Source organism: Catharus ustulatus, chromosome 17 (genome assembly GCF_009819885.2).
Source record: "Catharus ustulatus isolate bCatUst1 chromosome 17, bCatUst1.pri.v2, whole genome shotgun sequence".
Lineage (NCBI taxonomy): Eukaryota > Metazoa > Chordata > Aves > Passeriformes > Turdidae > Catharus > Catharus ustulatus.
The window spans coordinates 556,975-574,657 of record NC_046237.1 but is presented as its reverse complement, the minus strand read 5'-3'; the positions used below and the strand labels follow the sequence as shown (position 1 = coordinate 574,657).

The following is a 17,683-nucleotide window of genomic DNA, read 5'->3' as shown; positions in this document are numbered from 1 at the left end:
TCCCCTCAAAGGGGTTAACACGCGGAGAGGCGGCCGCTGCGGGACACAAAGCCGGTGTTGTGCTGCCGGCTCCCCTGGGCTGGTGGCCGCGGTGACAGCGTGCCCAGCGCTGCGGGCAGCCCGGCCAGGCTGTGCCATGTGGCTGTGCCGGCCCCGCTCCGCCAGGAACAAACGGCGCTTTCACAAACCTCCCTCTCCTCGCACTAACCAGCGACTGCCTGCTCGTTTGTCTCTCCTGTTCTTTCATGCTTCACCAGACCTGGATCTGCTTTACCCAGCAAGTCAAAGCATAATGAAGTAGAAAGTGAAATTACTTGATCAGCATCAGCGAGTTGTTTTTCAGCGCTGACCCAGCTCTGTGGGCTGGAAGGTGCAGATTGCTGCCCCTTCCTCAGCAGCAGCCCGGCCCAAATCCAGCTCAGCTGCGTGGCCTCAGCCCCTCTCTGCTGGGCACAGGGCAGAAGCTGTGCCTGGCTGGGGAGCAGGGTGGTTTTGGGGAGCTGCAGGGTGGTTTTGGGAGGCTGGGGGTGTTTTTGGGGGTGTTTTTGGGGGGCTGTGGGGTGTTTTTGGGGGTGTTTTTGGGGGGCTGCAGGGTGTTTTTGGGGGGCTGCTGGGTGTTTTTGGGGGGCTGCTGGGCTGTCTGTGTGTGCTGGGGCTCAGCCCGTGCCCTTGCCTGGCTCTGGAGGATGCTGTTCCTGATGCTGCTCGGTGCTGCCTGCGGCAGAGCCGTGTGCCAGCAGCGGGTGGGTGCTGTCACTGGGGCAGGACGTGGCCTTGGGTGCCCCAAGCACCAACCCTCAGTGTGTCACACCCGAGGCAGGGCTGGGAAGCTGAAGGAACAGCTCGTGGTCATCTGGGAGACCTGCAGGGGCTGGGGCTGCCCTGAGCACGCTGCCCCACACCCCGAGGCTGCAGCAGCAGCGCTCTCTGTTCACTGCTGACCCCAAACTGCCCGCTCCTGACCGCTCCTGCAGGAGCTCCCATATTTCTAAATCCTGGTGGAGCTTCCTGGCAAAGCTGGGGCTGGGAGGTGATGCCATTTCATGCTGAATTCTGAGCTGATGATTGCAAATTTCTGAAGGTTTTGGGGCTTGGGCGTAAGGCTTTGCACAGGAAATTTCAGCTACTTCGGTTTCTGGCCTGGGGTGCTGTATCAAAATGCCAGTTTTTCCTTGAGCTGCATCCCTGGACATCTGTTAGAGCAAATTCCCTTGAAGGGTGCATGTGTGGGAAGGGAGGGGCTGGAAATGGACATTTACAGTTGCATTTCAAGACATTCAGTTGCCAGGCACTTAATGCAGCTGACCCCATTCTTTCTGGGAGTCCTGTGATTCCCCGTGGTTCAGAGACAGGCTGGGCACGGGCAGCAGCTGGGCATGACGTGGGGCTCCATCCCCCTTTCAAATATTTACTTTGCTGTGTGAAAACAAAATACAGTTGGGATTGGGAAATGTGTCTGGCAGCCTTTCAGGAGCTGCCTCGGTGTGTGGGTGCAGGAGGGGGCAGGTGGGCAGCCCGGGGGGTGCAGGGCTGTGTACCCGGGCTGGGCACCCCCAATCTATCTCCAATCTCTGTGCCCAACCTGTGCCCCCGGTGACTCCAGCCACGGCTGTGCCCTCCTGGCACTGCCAGCTGCTGCTCTCGGGCTGGGAGTGCTGCTGCAGAAATGCCCTGTCTGCTGTGGACCTTTCCTGGTGACATTGCATCAGCTGCTGCCCTCCTCTGAGCAGGGTCTCTGTTGTTTCCTTGGCCCGGTGCCCTCTTTTTCTCTCCTGGAGTGTCTTTTGACCTGTTTTTTTAATTACTAATGCAGAACAGGCCTTCTAGGTTGCCCCTTCTTGGTATCTTCATGTCAAGATTTTATTTTCCACTTTGTTCTTAAGTCTAAAACTTCACCAAGAGGGATGGGATTGGCACTGATGCTGGGGAGGGGTTCTGTGCACGGTGTCTGTCCTGGTGTCCCCCGTGGGTGTCTGTCCTGCCACCCCTCTGGGTGTCTGTCCTGCTGTCCTGCCGTCTCCCGTGGGTGTCTGTCCTGCTGTCCCCCGTGGCTGTCTGTCCTGCCGTCCCTCTGGGTGTCTGTCCTGCCGCCCCTGTGGCTGTCTGTCCTGCTGCCCCTGTGGCTGTCTGTCCTGCCATCCCTCTGGGTGTCTGTCCTGCTGCCCCATGGCAGCTGCTGGTGACCCAGGGCTGTGCTTGCTGCTGTTTGCTTCAGGGCCTGGTCCTGCCAGCTGGGTGTCAGCTTAAACTGAAACCTAATCAGGCTCAGCCTGCGCTGTGCCAGGGCACAGGGTCAGCAGCAGAGGAGAAGAAATGTGTCTGGGGGCTGCCCTGGGGCCCAGGGCTGTGCTGCTGCCTGCCCTGGGCTGTGCTGAGCAGGAGCTCGGAGCTGGAGTGGGGATGCTCCTTGTGCCAGGTGCAGGTGCCAGCCCTGGGCTGCAGCCTGGAACGGCCGCCCTTCTCCAGGCACACAGCTGGCTTTCCTGCCATAACGACATTTCCTAATTAAACCTCCCTAATTAAGCAGCAAAATGTGCTGTTGGTTAAGCTGCAGTGCTGTCTTACAGCCTGGTAGTCAGGTTTGGCTGGGTGCATCCCCTTGCCAGGTTTCCAGACGTGCCCTACGCCTCCAGTGCCCCGTTCCCTGCCCTTCCCAGCTCTGGGGCAACCCAGGGATCCCTCTGGCACGGGGGAGCTGAAATCAGGCAGGAGGCTGGGAATGCTTACCCTGGTTTCTTTTCCCTACAAAAGCAGATGCTGATGGAAATATTCCTTTTTCTTCCTCCCTTGCAGTGAACACCTACCTCTTCATGATGCAAGCCCAAGGCATCATGATCCGTGAGAACATGCGAACTATTGGGGCTCAGGTGTACGAGCAGGTGGTCCGCAGTGCCTACGCCAAGAGGAACAGCAGCGTCAACGACTCGGGTATGTCTGGGATAATTGTAGTTTTGATCAAGGGTTCCATTTTCATTGGAAATTAAGTTAATGGAATTAATTTATAGTGGTAAATGCAGGGTGGAAGCATTGATTAATTGCCTGCTTCTTTATATATATGTAAAAATATATGTGTAACATAAAAATACTCTCTCTATATATATAAATACTGTCAAAATGTTAAAATTATATTTATTTATCTATGCAAAAAGTTCAAAGGCTTTTAACTTGCATAAGGGGTGAAAATCTTGAAAGGTCTGAAATGATGGAATTTGAGCAGAAAACCTCTTTGCTTTCCAGGAATTCAGCTTGTAGCTTCAACCAGTCTGAGGGTAAACACTTTCAAATTCAGTGCAAGGATCAGGTTTCATATTTCAAAAATCCCTTCCCAGGCGTGCGCCTGCGCAGAGCCCTGGCTCTGGGCACGTGGAGGAGCCTGTGCTCACCAGCTTCACTCTTCCCTGCAAGGATGAGCCGAGATGCCTTGGCTGGAGACGTGCCACAAATGATACACTGAATTTTGGGCAGGATGCAGGAGTGCAGCCCAGGCTCCCCCTGCAGCCTCCATCACCGTACACGGGGTCAGGAGCTGTGGTGCCAGCGTGGTGCAGGGGGCAGAGCTGCCCCTGCTGGGGGAGGCGTTGCTGCTGGGCTGGTGGCACCCAGCCTGTCCCTTCCCCGTGGCACGGCCCCCAGCCTCACACCGGTGCTGCTGGCATCAGCCTGGGTGTGGGAGCTCAGCCTGCTGGGCACAGGGGCTGGCAGAGTTCTCCAGGCCCAGATCATCTCCTCATTAGCACAAGCAGAGCTGTGTCCTTGTGCCCAGCCTGCAGAGCTGCAGCCTCCAGCTCAGCTGTGCCCCGCCTGGGACGGGACAGGAGGGGAATTATCGACTTAGGCAGGAGATGAACGCCCCTGTCAGCTCCCGTGCTGCACCTAGTCAGCCAGGGCTGCCACCCTGGGCTATTTTTAAGACTGGAAACATCAAGTAAAGCAGAGGCAGGGTGAGGAAGCGGCTGATCCTCCAGGGGAGGAGGATTGGGTGCTCCTTTGCTGCTGCTTGCAGTGCTGGGAGCCTTCATCCTGCTCAGGCTCTGCCCTGGGGGGCTTCAGGTGGTCCAAAAACCTGTGTCCTCCTGCCCAGTGCCAGTGGCTGCTGCAGTACTGGCTGTGCACAGCAGCCCCAGCTGTGCAGGGACACGTGGGGACAGTCCCTGCCCAGGAGCCCAGCCGTGGGGACAGTCCCTGCCCAAGGGTCCCAGCCGTGGGGACAGTCCCTGCCCAAGAGCCCAGCCGTGGGGACAGTCCCTGCCCAGGGTCCCAGCCATGGGGACAGTCCCTGCCCAGGAGCCCCAGCCGTGGGGACAGTCCCTGCCCAGGGTCCCAGCCGTGGGGACAGTCCCTGCCCAGGGTCCCAGCCATGGGGACAGCCCCTGCCCAAGAGCCCAGCCGTGGGGACAGTCCCTGCCCAGGGTCCCAGCCATGGGGACAGCCCCTGCCCAGGAGCCCCAGCCGTGGGGACTGTCCCTGCCCAAGGGTCCCAGCCATGGGGACAGTCCCTGCCCAAGGGTCCCAGCCATGGGGACAGTCCCTGCCCAAGGGTCCCAGCCATGGGGACAGTCCCTGCCCAAGGGTCCCAACCATGGGGACAGTCCCTGCCCAAGGATCCCAACCACGGGGACAGTCCCTGCCCAAGGGTCCCAGCCATGGGGACAGTCCCTGCCCAAGGATCCCAACCACGGGGACAGTCCCTGCCCAAGGGTCCCAGCCATGGGGACAGCTTCAGCACTGTCCCTGGTGCTGTGACACAAAGTCTGCATTAACCCTGGGGACAGAGCCTGCCCTCCTGGCTGGTTTTGGGTGTCACTGCCTGGTGAGAGCGCTGTCCCCACGCTGCTGCGGGCAGTGAGGCTGTGACAGCAGTGAGGAAACCCAGCTGAAAAGGGCAGCCCTCGGTGCGAGCCAGAGCTTCACCGTGTCTGACCAGGGCTGAGCACTGCGGGTGTGCGCTGGTAACGGGAGTTTACAGGGAAAATTGTTTCTGGAACTTTGGAACAGTATCAAGCATCAAAATAACATCTCTCCTACTTGAAAAGCCCTTAGGTTTGTGTACGGCCCATCTTGAGTACTGAGATATTTTGGATACTGTTAATCGAGCAAATAAACAAAGTTACTGACAGGATGTTACCTACTGGCGCACCACAGCAAACGCCTGCTCCAGTGGGAATCCTCCTTGGGACACCTTTGGGTGCGGGGCTGGGGGGGATGCAGGGGGCTCAGGGGGGCTGCAGAGGGTCCAGGGGGGCTGCAGGGGGGTCCTGGGCTCCTCTGACCCCGTAGGACACGGAGCAGAGGGAATCAGTGTGTGAGGTGAGAGCTTCTATTGATCCTCTGAGGAGGATTCCTGGCAGGATTGCCCTGTGTGGGAACTGCGCTGGCAGTCCTGGCTGGCACTGACACCTGCCTGGGGACTTCCCTCTCTGCTGGAGGGGCACGTCCCCTCTGCCAGCTCCTCCAGGGACAGGGCACTGGCAGCTTTGGCTTTCAAGAGCCATGTGCTCCTTTGTGATACCCAAAGGCAATGCCCAAAATTCCTCCTTTGGCCAGGCAATGCAGAGGTTTCTGTGACGTGGTGCTGGGGCTTCTGCAGCCCCCTGTGCCAGGATGGGGATGAGCACACAGCTGGGCTGGTGCACGTTCCTCTGGGGACACAGCTGTGCTGTTGGGGACACCCTCAGCTGTGACTGACTTTGGAGTCTGCTCACAGTGCCATGGGCAGGTGGCTGGAAATGACAGACCTATAGCTCAGGTGAAAACTTCTCATCTTTTTTTTTTTTGTCTTTTTTTTTTCCCCAGATTATCCTCTTGATCTGAGCCACAATGACACCTTCCTGCAAGCCACAACGTTTCTTCCTGAAGACTTTACCTACTTCCCCAACAATACCTGTCCTGAAAGGCTCCCTTCTATGAGTGAGTAGCATCCTGCGCCCCTCTGCTGCTCCCCTTGGCTTTGGAGGGCACTCAGCGGCATTCCCAGCTCACCAGCACTGCACCTTTCCCTGCCAGGCACAGGGATGAATGGGAGTGCTGTCTGGAGCCCAGCTCCCTCCTGGGAAATCATTGTTTACCCACCCTCAGGAATTAATCCCTGCTGTGTCAGAGCCATGTCTCCCTGCTGAAGTAGGAGCCCATCGCTTGGCAAACACAAACAAAAGAGGGATTGTGTGCTGGGAGCCGGTGAAAGGGCTCTGCCAGCCCTCTTCCAGGGGCAGGGCCGGCAGGGTGGCTCCCTTGTGCCTCAGCAGTGCTGCCAGCCCCAGCCCCGAGCTGTGCCAGGGCTGCTCTGGACATGGGCTGGGAGAAATGCTTCCACCAGAGCTATCCCCAGGTGGAAAATTGGCCTTTTGAGGGCAAATGCTTCCAAAGGGGGGAGGGCTCTCTGCTGAGGTGGGGGTTTAGTCTGCTGGAACATGCAGGGAGGAGTACAGGGGTACCTGGGGCTCTCGTGGACAGCTGCATCCAGCAGCAGCCACAAAGGCTGAGGACACCAAGGGGTTACAGCAGCAGCATTTCCTGACTGGCTTTGATGGTGCTGCAGAAAAGAAGTTGATTGCTGGGGATGGAGGACAGGGAGACAGCAAAGTGCTGCCCCAGGAGCACAGTTCCTCACCCCCCTGCTTCTCCCACTCTGCAGAGGGCCCCATTGATGTAAATATGAGCGAGATCACCATGGAGGATATCCACCAGTTCTTCTCTAAAGACCCTTCCATCAAGCTGGGAGGGCACTGGAAGCCGAGTGACTGCCTGCCTCGCTGGAAGGTACCTGGGGCTGGGCAGGGTCCTGCTCAGGGCAGGGGTCCTGCTCAGGGCAGGGCACGGGGAGTGCTGGGGGGCGGACAGGAGTGGGAGCATCTCAGCTGTGCTGCACCGTCAGAGCAGTGGTGTGAGGAGCTCTGCAGGGCCCAGGGAAGCGATCATGAACCCAAGGGCTGCTCTATGTCCCCAGTGCTGGGCAGAATGATGAGGGGGCACTGCAAGTCTCCCTTCCTCTCAAGGTGACACGGAATTTTTCCAAAGCAGCCATTCCTCAAAAAGTGAATAGGAAATCCATGTTTTGGGAGTTGTGAGGGTTTCAGGCTACTCTGCATGGGAGAGCTAAGGCACTTTGTCAGTGCTGCTCCTGCTGCTGCAGCCCCAGCAGGCAGCCCTGCTCCCCAGCTGGTGGCAGTCAGAGCTGTCTGTGCTCCCCAGGTGGCCATCCTGATCCCATTCCGCAATCGCTACGAGCACCTCCCCGTCCTCTTCAGACACCTCATCCCCATGCTGCAGAGACAACGTTTACAGTTCGCCTTCTACGTGGTGGAGCAGGTGAGTGAGCCCAGCCCAGGGTGTCCCTGCCAGGTCACATTGCTCTGTGCCAGCTCTAGGGCTCATGTTGCCATGTGTGAGTTGTCCTGCTCTGTCTGAAAGTGGCACAGCTAAGAGAGGTGCCCAGAAATTACTGGTTTTATGTGAAAAATAGAAATCTGGGGATTTGTATTGTTTTATTTTTTTAATTCTGTTTTGTAGGAGCTACTTTTTAAAAAAAAGCTTTGACCAGATGCATTCAGACAATGCTGCAGTTTTTTGATATCTCCCTGCAGTTCAGGCAGCATCCCCTAGGCACAGGAATGGCCTGACCAGAACTGGGCTTTTCTTGTAGAACATCACTGTCATTTAATGTATTCATGCACCTCTCACTTGATGTCCTCCCATATTTAGCTCTAGCTTAAAAAGATTGATCAAAATTGGTTTTTTTTTTTCCAAGCGTCCGAGTAATAAGGCTCCAGCATCTTTATTTTTGCTCTTGTACTGTAAATTGAATATTCCAGTGTTGGTTGATCCACTGATCTGCTCCAGTACTCCTTTCCTGGTGCCAGAGTGGGAGCTGGTTGCCCTCTGCAGTTTCTAGACAGGGCTGGGGGCACACCCAGAGCAGGAGCTGCAGGGACTCCTGCTGAGAAGGAACTCTGTCCCTGCAGGCTGGGAACCAGCCCTTCAACCGTGCCATGCTCTTCAACGTGGGCTTCCGAGAGGCGATGAAGGACCTGGACTGGGACTGCCTCATCTTCCACGACGTGGACCACATTCCAGAGAACGACCGCAACTACTATGGGTGTGGGCAGATGCCGAGGCACTTTGCAGCCAAGCTGGATAAGTACATGTACCTGTGAGCACTGTTCTTCCTCCCTGCGCCATCGCTGCTAAGGACGTGCTGTTGTTAGATTTAACTGATTCATTTCTAAGGCAGAGAATGAATCTGGGTTTATTTCTGGGGCTCTGTGCAAAGGGAGCAGGACAGGGAATGGCAGAGAGCAGCATCCTCAGGGCTTGGGCTTTCCCAGGGCAGGTGGGAGAGCCGGGGGCTCTGCCCTGACCCTGACCCTTCTCTCCTGCCCAGGCTCCCGTACAACGAGTTCTTCGGGGGGGTGAGCGGCCTGACTGTCGAGCAGTTCCAGAAGATCAACGGATTCCCCAACGCCTTCTGGGGCTGGGGCGGCGAGGATGACGACCTCTGGAACAGGTACAGGGGGTTCTGTGCCCCGTGGTTCTGTGAGCTGGGCCTGGTGTGCTCTGAGGGGACAGTTGTCACCGTGGGCAGGGGCAGTGGGCTGGCTGTGCTTGCCCTGGCTGTGATGGGCTGAGCCCTGGCTGTGCTGTGCCTGACCCCTGGCTGTGCTGGGCTGACCCCGTGGCAGGGGCTGGTGCAAACTGCCCAGCAGTGCCAGGGGAGCTCTCAGAGCAGCTGGAGCTGCAGGCTCTGTGCCTGCCCCACGCTGGTGGCTCTGAGGTGCTGTGACCCCCAGCCCAGGCTGCAGCAGGGGGTTCCTGTGGCTTCTCTGTGGGTGGGGAGGCCGAGCATGGCCAGAGCTCTGACTGCAGCCTGCAAGAGCTCCCAGCACAGCAAACACAACTGGTGATTATTTTTTGTTTATTTTACTTTGTTTCTCCCCTTTCCAACGCAGAGTACAGTACGCAGGCTACTCGGTGACTCGACCAGAAGGAGACACAGGGAAATACAAATCAATTCCCCACCATCACCGGGGAGAAGTGCAGTTCCTAGGAAGGCAAGTAATTTTTTTTTAAAGAATCCTAAAGCCTTTCACATAGAGTTTGTACCATGTAGGAGGTTCCCTGCAGCTGTTTGAGGGTAGTGACAGCCTGAACTCCTGAAGGAAACTAACTGCAGGGAGAGGGAGGCAGAGCACTGCCAGCATTCCTCCATCCCTGCATTTTGTGTCCCACATCCCTGCAGCCAGAGGAGGGGATGGTGCCCATGGCAGGCTGAGGGCCTGTCCTCTATCTCCAGAGGAATGTGCAGGGGTGCTGCTGCCAGGTCTCAGAGGCTGCAGTGTTTGTGGAAGGGCCTGAGCTCGGTGCTGAGGGAGGCTTTGCCCAGCCTGCAGGGCTGCAGTGTGCCTGCTGAAGCAGCAGGAGTCCCTGGTCACAAATCCCAACAGCAGCACCCTCTCCATTCTTGTTTCTGCTCCTTGGCCCCGAGCTGGGGTGGGTGTGCAGAGCCCCTGAGCTGGGGGTTTGCTCTCCTGTGAGGCTGCAGACATCTGTCAGCAGTGGTAACTGTCCCCTGGACCAAAGCAGGACAAGCACTGTGCAAGCATTTTTCTCAAGAAGATAAATTCCCCCTGGAGCTCTCCAGGAGGGCTCTGTCCCAGAGCCAGGGCTGTTTCAGAGTGCAAGGGTTGACTGATTGCCTTTGCCTGAAGATCACAGTGGAATTTGAGTCTTCTGAAAACTGTGCAACAGAAAACCAGAGAAATGCATCTTTCACAAACAACTTCAGGAATTAACACTTGTAGCTGAGCAGCTGCTGGACAAGCAGTGCAAACTCTGTTCTGCAGAGGCTGCTGCTGCAGAGGTTTGAGCTATGTGCTGGTCTTTTCTGCAGAAGACTCATTTTTGGGGGTGTTTCCTTTTGAGTTTCCATCTTTAGCCCTGCTTTTCATTTCTCTGTTGGACAGAATGCAGCCGTCAGAGATGCTTCTCTTACTTCACTCTTGAAAAAGAGAAGTTGCCTTTGGTTTAAAAAACCATATTTAGTCAAACCCTTGAAGCATGGCAGGCTGCTAATGCCATGGGACTGAGCTCTGTTTCCTGGTACTTCCCTCTGTTCTCAGCCTGCACCTTGCCCTGCCTGAGGGCACAGCCCTTCCCTGGCCCCTTCTCTGTCCCCAGCTCTGTCCCCAGCTCCCCTGGCCCTGGTGCCTCCAGGCCCCAGCACTGCTGAAGGGAGTCCCTGTCCTGCTGAGATGTTTCTGCCTCTTTTCCCCCCCAGCCCTCCTCCTGTCTCCTCACGCTGCCTCTGAATGTGCTTGAGGCTTTTTTTGTGCACCAGCTGCAGTTTCCTTCCCCACACCACCCTTCTGCTGGTTTTAGTTCCTCACCCCCGTCCCTCAGACCAAAGCCATTGAGTTCTGTTCTTGTTCATCTCTGGTTTCATCAAAGCGGCAAGGACCTCATCAGCCCTCAGCTCTCTGGGGTGTGTGGATGGTGGGCTTGGCCCCCCAGGCTCAACCCCCTCTTGGGACTGGCACCTGCAGCCTTTGGGCAGGTGCCAGAGGTTGTTTTGGCAGCTGAATGCTTGCTGGTGGCACAGTGAGCATTTTGCTCTTTATCAAGTGTTCACCCTTTATCAAGTGTTGGACTTTTCTGGAATTTTTGCTAACACAGAGTGTTTAAATGTGATGGTTGCCTTTATTAAGGACTCAGGAGTTCGTTGTTTTGTAGCTGCTCCTTTGCTGGCTCTTTGAAAGGTGTCCTGGTAGCCCTGGGAGGAGTTTGAGGTGCTGTGGGATGTGTGGAAGTGACTCTGGCCTCTGGTTCTCGTTGCACAGGTACGCCTTGCTGAGGAAGTCAAAAGAAAGGCAAGCCCTGGACGGCCTCAATAACTTGAACTACTTTCCAAACGTCACATATGACGCCTTGTATAAGAACATCACTGTTAACCTGACACCGGAGCTGGCTCTGGTGACCGAATATTAAGAGGAGAAAATAACTTTGCTCTGCCCTTCACCAAGAAAGCACCACGCTAGACTTTCTTTTCCAAGGGTTATTGAGGACAAGCAACACTTTGTCTAATGAAGGATCACAGTATTTTGGAGAATGAGGCTGAAAGTGCACGCACAAATTGCCCTAGCTGTACCAATCCAGCCCGATACCCGGGCAGCGAGCTCAGCAGTCTCTTCATTTTTCTGCCACTTGCTTTCTGGGTTTCAGGACAACAGTTCGACCTGCTGCTCTCGTCTCCACATTCCTCCTCCAGCAATCTCTGGCGCTGGGACTCTCCTGGGATGCACTCTGTCCTCCAGGAGGCTCAGCTGAGGGACTCTGGCTTCTTGGCAGCGACATCGCGAGCAATTCGGTTGGCAACTGCCCTGGTGGGAGATCAAAGGACTTTTGATGCCGTTCTTCTATGTCTGTGCAGTTTTTTAAATGACCTGCTTGAAGTATATACAACAGAATCGCTTCTTAAAGAAGTGTAAGTGTAAATATGCTGTGTAAATTGCCCCTTTTTATTTTTCTCCTATGGCTCAAGTCCAAGCAAGAGGTTTACATGCAGTCACTCATTTTAGTCCTGAGTTCTGTAAACACTTGTGTGAGCATCGCTGTACTTGTGCAAGGTGTTCCCTTTTCAGCCAGTGAGACTGCTCGCATGGTTCCAGCTGGGCACGTGAGAAATGTTTGTGGGCCAGAGCCCAGAACCTTCCAGTGCAGTGGGTGAGAAATCCAGCTGGGTCATCACTCATCCCAGAAACTGCAGGGCTGGCTTGTTCCAGGGAGGGTGAGGAAATGGGAATATCTATTGAAAAGCCTCCCTTTTCTGTCACTTCTGCTACATGATGTGCAGATGAATCCAAAAGCCATCTGGAGCACAGTCCCGTGGCTGCTGCTCTGTGTCCTGCTGAGGGCAGGGTGAGGCTGGGGGGGCTCAGCCCCGGGCTGGGATGGAGCCACTGCTCCCATGTGAGCCCTGCCTGCACAGCAGCACTGCCCTCCCTCTGGAGCCTGCTGGAAGGTTTGGGAGGTTGGTTCAGTTTGTGTTTATCGTGTAAATCCACAGCACAGAGGTGCTCTCGGAGCCAGGCAGTGCCCTGCACTGTCCCCTCGGCTCCTGGCAGCACTGGCATGGGCACAGCCGGTGGGACAGGGGTCACAGCTCAGTCAGAGACATGAAGGACGTGAAAATATGAGGACTGGGAGCCAGAGCTTGGTGTGACAGCCCATCCAGCCATCCACTGTCATCCCTCTCTTTTCGTGGGCAGGCTGGACAGCCCAGCCCTTCACAGCACTGACACCACCACTGTCACTGGACCTCTCTGACTTAAAAGTAAATACATTGGGTGTTGGTTTTAGTTTGTATTTCCACACAACAAGGGCAGGTACTTGACCTCCGAAGGAGTTCAGCTCTTTCCATTGCATTGTTTGCCTTCGGTTTCCTTCACTTCTCGTGGTTTACATTGTTTTACATTGTTCTCAGTTCCGTGGACGGATGATCCCCATGCGCATCTGTGGTGGGTGTGACTGCCCAGGGCATTCCTAACCTGTATCAGAAAACGTTAGCTTAGAAAACACGAGTTTTGTGTAGATCTTGTCGGCCAGCATGAGAGGGCAGCGAGCCTGCCCTTGAAAAGCGCTGATGAGTTTGTACCTAAGTTTTAAAGTCTCTGAACCTACACGTGCTTTAAATCGCTTCCCCAGGGGATTCAGCCTGGTCATTCATAGGCAGAGGTGAGGATTTGCTTTTTCTGGCGCATACAGCAATAAAGACTTTTGCTTCAGAGTCTTGATCTGTAATTCACGTGGACCCTTTCCGGGTGCTGAACCCTGCCCCTCTTTTCCTTCATCTTCAGACCTTGCTAGAAACATGTCTTTGTTTAATGGTGCTTCAAACAAGGAATGTATTTCAACTAGTCCGAGTTCACTACCCCAGAATCATGCATGTGTGTGTGAGTAGGTGTTGAACTACCTTGGTTGGGATCCTCAGCCTTCATGTCCCTGCCACCCTGCACCTGGTGTGGAACAGAAGCCGTTACCTCTGTCAGAACCGCGCTCGGCACAGGAGGGTCCATCCCCAGCAGCACCCATCCTTCCTTACAACCACGTCGGATTTATTTTCCCTTTTTCAAATGTGGATTATCTGAAAATGTGCACTGTTAATCTTATCAGCTCTGTCAAATACTGTATAGTAAATGTAACTGTTAAAAACATACTGTCAAGCGCATGTGCTGTTATGGTGTAAAAATTCTTGTATTAAGGAGAACTTGTACATATTCTGGCAGCTGAAGTTCGACAAGGCCACTCGTTTGCCCCTTCCACGTCAGCGCCGTCAGCCACCCCTGCTGGAGGGCAGGTCCTGTGCGCTGCTGATTTATTTTTTTAAATGAGCCATGTGGGTTTTATTTGCAAAACTATTTATTGACAGTTAATTCTCCGTAACGCTCTGCTTCTCTAAGGGAGGTTCCGTCTGAGCAACGGCCGCGCACTTCAGGCCCCTCACCATCAGAAGTGGCTTTAAACTCTCAAGCTTTCCATCATCATGGCTTTTGAGCTTACTGTTATGTTTTTAAGAGGTGCCAGGGGGACGTTTTTGCACTGAAGATTAGTGTTTTACAACACACACACACTTCTCAGCAAAGCAATCCTTTGTGTCATTACATTTATTTACCCATGTGTTTGTACATTTTTGTATTTGTTAATTTATGAATGATTTTTTCAGTAAAAAATGCATATCCAAGAACAGAGATTGCAGTGCTTTCCTTTTTTTTTAACAGGAGGCTGGGGTGTGTATTTTTTAGTAGGAGGTGAGATTTGTAAACCCAGAGGGCAATGTGCCTATGAGAGTTTGAGGATTCTGAAAGCTGGTTAGAAGTTTCTCATTAGGACCGGCCAGAAATAAATTGAGTGTGAGGTGTGGATGCTCCCCAAACTCTTCCTGATCTGTTGGTGCCTCAGCCTTTTTTCCTAGCATGTGCTTCACTGTAGTTCTGGTGGAGGGGTCACCTGCCTGTGGGTGTTAGGAGGACGCTTGGCTGAAGGTGGTGCAGGGCTTGGGACTGTTGCTAATTGAATTTTTGAACAACAAACCCAAGCAGACAGACGAGCTTCCTTGCAGCAGCTTTAAAATATCTTTCTCTTGCTCTGCAGCATGCAGGCATGCTAGAATAAATAGCTGGCAGCCCTGGGTTGCTCCAAGCCTTGCCTTTTTTTAGCTCTCTGTCTTCTGGGAAGCTTCCTCCCACCCGCGGGGTGCCAGGCTCCTGCAGCCCCTGGAGGGGTGCCCCGGGAGGGAGGGGGCAGCGCCTGGGCCCCCGGTCCTGCGGGGCCGGGAGTTCCTGACCCGTTTGGGGAATGCCCGAGGTGCTCCAGGGGTACCCGGCTGTGGGGGATCCATTGCCTGTGTGACCCCCAGAGCGGCAGGGCAGGGGCTGCAGGAGCTGGATGCACATGGAGAGGGCTGGGATTGCTCCTGCCCCTGTCCGGGGGCTGCGTGGGACCCCCTTGCTGGGGCCCGAGAGTGGGACCAGAGCCCCTTTAGGGTGGGATGTGCCGAGGAGAGGAGCCCGGCGAGGGCCCGGCTTGGGGGCACAGCCAGGACACAGGCAGGGCATGGCCAGAGCACAGCCAGGACACGGCCAGGACACGGCCAGGGCACAGCCAGGACACGGCCAGGGCTCTGCCAGGACACAGCCAGGACACGGCCAGGGCACAGCCAGGGCTCTGCCAGGACACAGCCAGGACACAGCCAGGACACGGCCAGGGCACACTCAGGGCTCTGTCGCCGCTGCCCCCCGGCAGCACCGAGCCGCGGCTTCCCTCGGGAGCAGCCCCCGCTGCGCGGGCTGAGAGCAGCTCAGCCTCCCGTGCTGCAGCATCCCCCAGCTCTGCAGAGTGTAAAGAACCCCAACCTAACCAAAAACCAGCCACCAGAGCAGGGGCTTTCTCCCTCTTCCCTGCTGTTCTCCCGTGATCGGTACCGACAGCAAAAAGGGGGAAGCCAGCAGCTCATCTGGAATGACCCGGCTGGAGCAGGAGCACACACGCACTGCCCTGTGGGCACTCGGCGGGTCCCTGGATGCCACCCCATCCCTGGATGCCACCCCATCCGTGCATGCCACTCCATCCCTGGATGCCACCCCATTCGTGCATGTCACCCCATCCGTGCATGTCACCCCATCCCTGGATGTCACTCCATCCCTGGATGTCACTCCATCCCTGGATGCCCCCGGTGCCCCCGGTGCCGCGGTGGTCACTGAGGTGGCCGAGCCAAGCAGGCCGAGCTGCTCAGCCGGGGGCAGCCTGAGGATGCCCGGGCCCGGCTGGGGAATGATCTCTGCCAGCACAGACACCCCTCGGTCTCGCTGCTCTCACGTTTCCCCGGCCGGGCCGGAGATGGGCGCGATGCAGCCGCGCCCGTGGTGCCCAGGAAATCCCCCCGGGCCCCCAGCCTAGCCCAGCACCGCTTCCCTAACGCCCCCAGCGCATCAGAGCACTAATCGCATGGCTGGGGCGATGGCCCGGGTCCATCCCGGGTCCATGGCAGGGCTGTGTTATCCAGAGCTGATCGCTGAGCCGGGCGCGGCCCTTGACCGAGCGTGTCCATCCGTAATTCACCGGTCCTGAGCCTGGAAAGGCCGGGCCCACAGCCGCTCCCAGGGCACAGAGGGGCGACAAGGACCGGGCTCAGCAGAGCTCGTTCCAGCGCGGTTCGGAGCTGTGCCGGGCTCAGGGAGCAGAGCCGGACCCGGCCCGGGATGGGCAGAGCTCGGACCCGGCCGGGGATGGGCAGAGCTCGGACCCGGCCCGGGACAGCTCCGGGAGCTCGGCAGCGGGGCCGGGTCAGCTGGGCTGGGCCGGGCTGGGCTGGGCCGGGCTGGGCTGGGCTGGGCTGGGCTGGGCTGGGCTGGGCTGGGCTGGCGGCGGAGCGCGCTCCCACAGCGATCTCTGGCGGCGTCAGATTGTTATACATGTATATATACTTATTTTCTTTTTTTAAAGAATGGCCATTTTTGAGCGCCTGTTTTCCTTCCCTGCCTGTTTTGGCCCAAAAGCCAGGTGTTGGACCGCACAGGAGGAGGTTGGGATGTAGACTGGGTCAGTCTGGGAAGGCGTTTGGAAAAGGAGACAGGTGTGTGACAGGTGTTTCTGCACATCCCACAACTCTATCCTTGGAGGGTTTTTCCCCAGTGGGAAGGTTGCTGAGAACAATGTGTCTCTTGGAAAATCAAGGTGTCTTGAAGGTTTAACTCACTCATCCCTGGTCCCAAACCCTGTCCCAGCCGGTGGCAGCAGCCGATCCCCTGGAAGCATCTCCTGCGTCCCACCAGGAGCAGTTTAGGATGGGGTGAATTTTTAAACTTGATCCTGCAGTCCTTTCAAGTTGTGTCTCCCATTGAAACCCTGCCGCCCAGGTTTTTGGTCCATATTCATGACCATTGCAGTGTCTGTCTGTGGTTTTTGTTGTCGGGTTCCTGCTGCCCTCGAGGATCTGCCATGTGTGAGTTGGATGATGTGAATCAGTTCTTTGGGTTTTTCATGTTCTTATTTGGTAAACTCGGGTTCATGTTCTGGGAAACTCATCCCAGTGCTCCACACGGTCTGTGGGTATAAATCTGCTCTGGACTCCTGCCTGCTGCCAACATTTTTCAAACCAGATACTGAACAAGAGAGGTTTTAGTTAATATAAACCAGAGTCAATTTATGATGACAAAGTATTGCAAGATGTGCGAGGGAAGAGACAAGCTGCTGAAATGTTTGGCTGGAGTGAAGTGAAGGAGTGGAATGTTTTTCTTTGTTCAGTGGCGTCCCCAGGGCCGGCTGGGGCAGGGTGTGGAGGCTGCACAGCCCCCCTGCCCCTGCCAGCTCCTGCCGGTGCCGGGAGGAGGATGGAGAACAACAGTGCCCAGCCAGGCAGGGACTCCTGGGCAGGGCTGCTGAAACTCCGCTGCTGTTTTGTCCCTGGGTTTAGGGGTTATGTTTTCTTTTCTTTAAGACACCCAGAGAATGGGTGTTTCACTGGAGGTGTACCTGGACCTGCAGAGCCCCAGTGTGAGGCTGCACCAGCCCCTTCCCATCCTGTCCCCTGCAAAGGCTGAAGCTGCAGCTCGGGCAGGCTGTGAGCATTCACCGAGCCCCGCTCTCCCGGCTGCTCCCCACTGCCTCAAGGACCGAGCTTTGTGTCCCTGGGACTGGGGGCGTCGGACATGGACCCGATGGAGACGATCCGGGTGGATCCCGGCTCTGACGGGAGCTCAGCCCTCAGACACCGCGGGGTTGGAGGTTAGCGTGGTCCAACACACGGATATTTAAACATTCGCTGCTTTCTCAGAAAAGCGGAGCAGCCTGTGGGTAACAGGGAGCTCTCCCCTGTTCCAGGTGGGAATTCGCCTTTTCCCTCTGTCCTGTCCTGCCCCGAGCTGCTCCCCGCGGCGGAGCCGGGAGTGGCGATCGGTGGCGATGGGTGACAATAGAGGGCAATAGGTGACAATAGGTGGCGATAGGTGACAATAGGTGACAATAGGTGGCCATAGGTGGCGATAGGTGACCATGGGTGGCATTACCGGCACGGGCTGGAGCCGGCCGCGCTCCGTGTCCGAGCTGGCACCTGGACTCGGGCAAACCCGCAGCTGGAGCCCAGGTCAGCCCCGAGCTCTGGCTGCTGTTCCCGAACCGAGGAGGAGGAAACATCTCT

The 17,683-nt window shown here is 56.2% G+C and overlaps 1 protein-coding gene across 1 annotated transcript in view; it reads left to right on the top strand.

The window, feature by feature from the left end:
- Window positions 1–13,737, top strand: part of B4GALT5 (beta-1,4-galactosyltransferase 5) — a 32,786-nt gene extending 19,049 nt beyond the window's left edge. The window contains exons 2-9 of the mRNA XM_033075107.2: window positions 2,794–2,928; window positions 5,794–5,907; window positions 6,632–6,756; window positions 7,189–7,305; window positions 7,959–8,146; window positions 8,378–8,500; window positions 8,943–9,044; window positions 10,830–13,737. Of these exons, the coding sequence (XP_032930998.1) occupies window positions 2,794–2,928; window positions 5,794–5,907; window positions 6,632–6,756; window positions 7,189–7,305; window positions 7,959–8,146; window positions 8,378–8,500; window positions 8,943–9,044; window positions 10,830–10,977 (1,052 nt within the window). The 3' untranslated portion in view covers window positions 10,978–13,737. The remainder of the gene's footprint in view (window positions 1–2,793; window positions 2,929–5,793; window positions 5,908–6,631; window positions 6,757–7,188; window positions 7,306–7,958; window positions 8,147–8,377; window positions 8,501–8,942; window positions 9,045–10,829) is intronic.
- The last annotated feature ends 3,946 nt before the right edge of the window (window positions 13,738–17,683 follow it).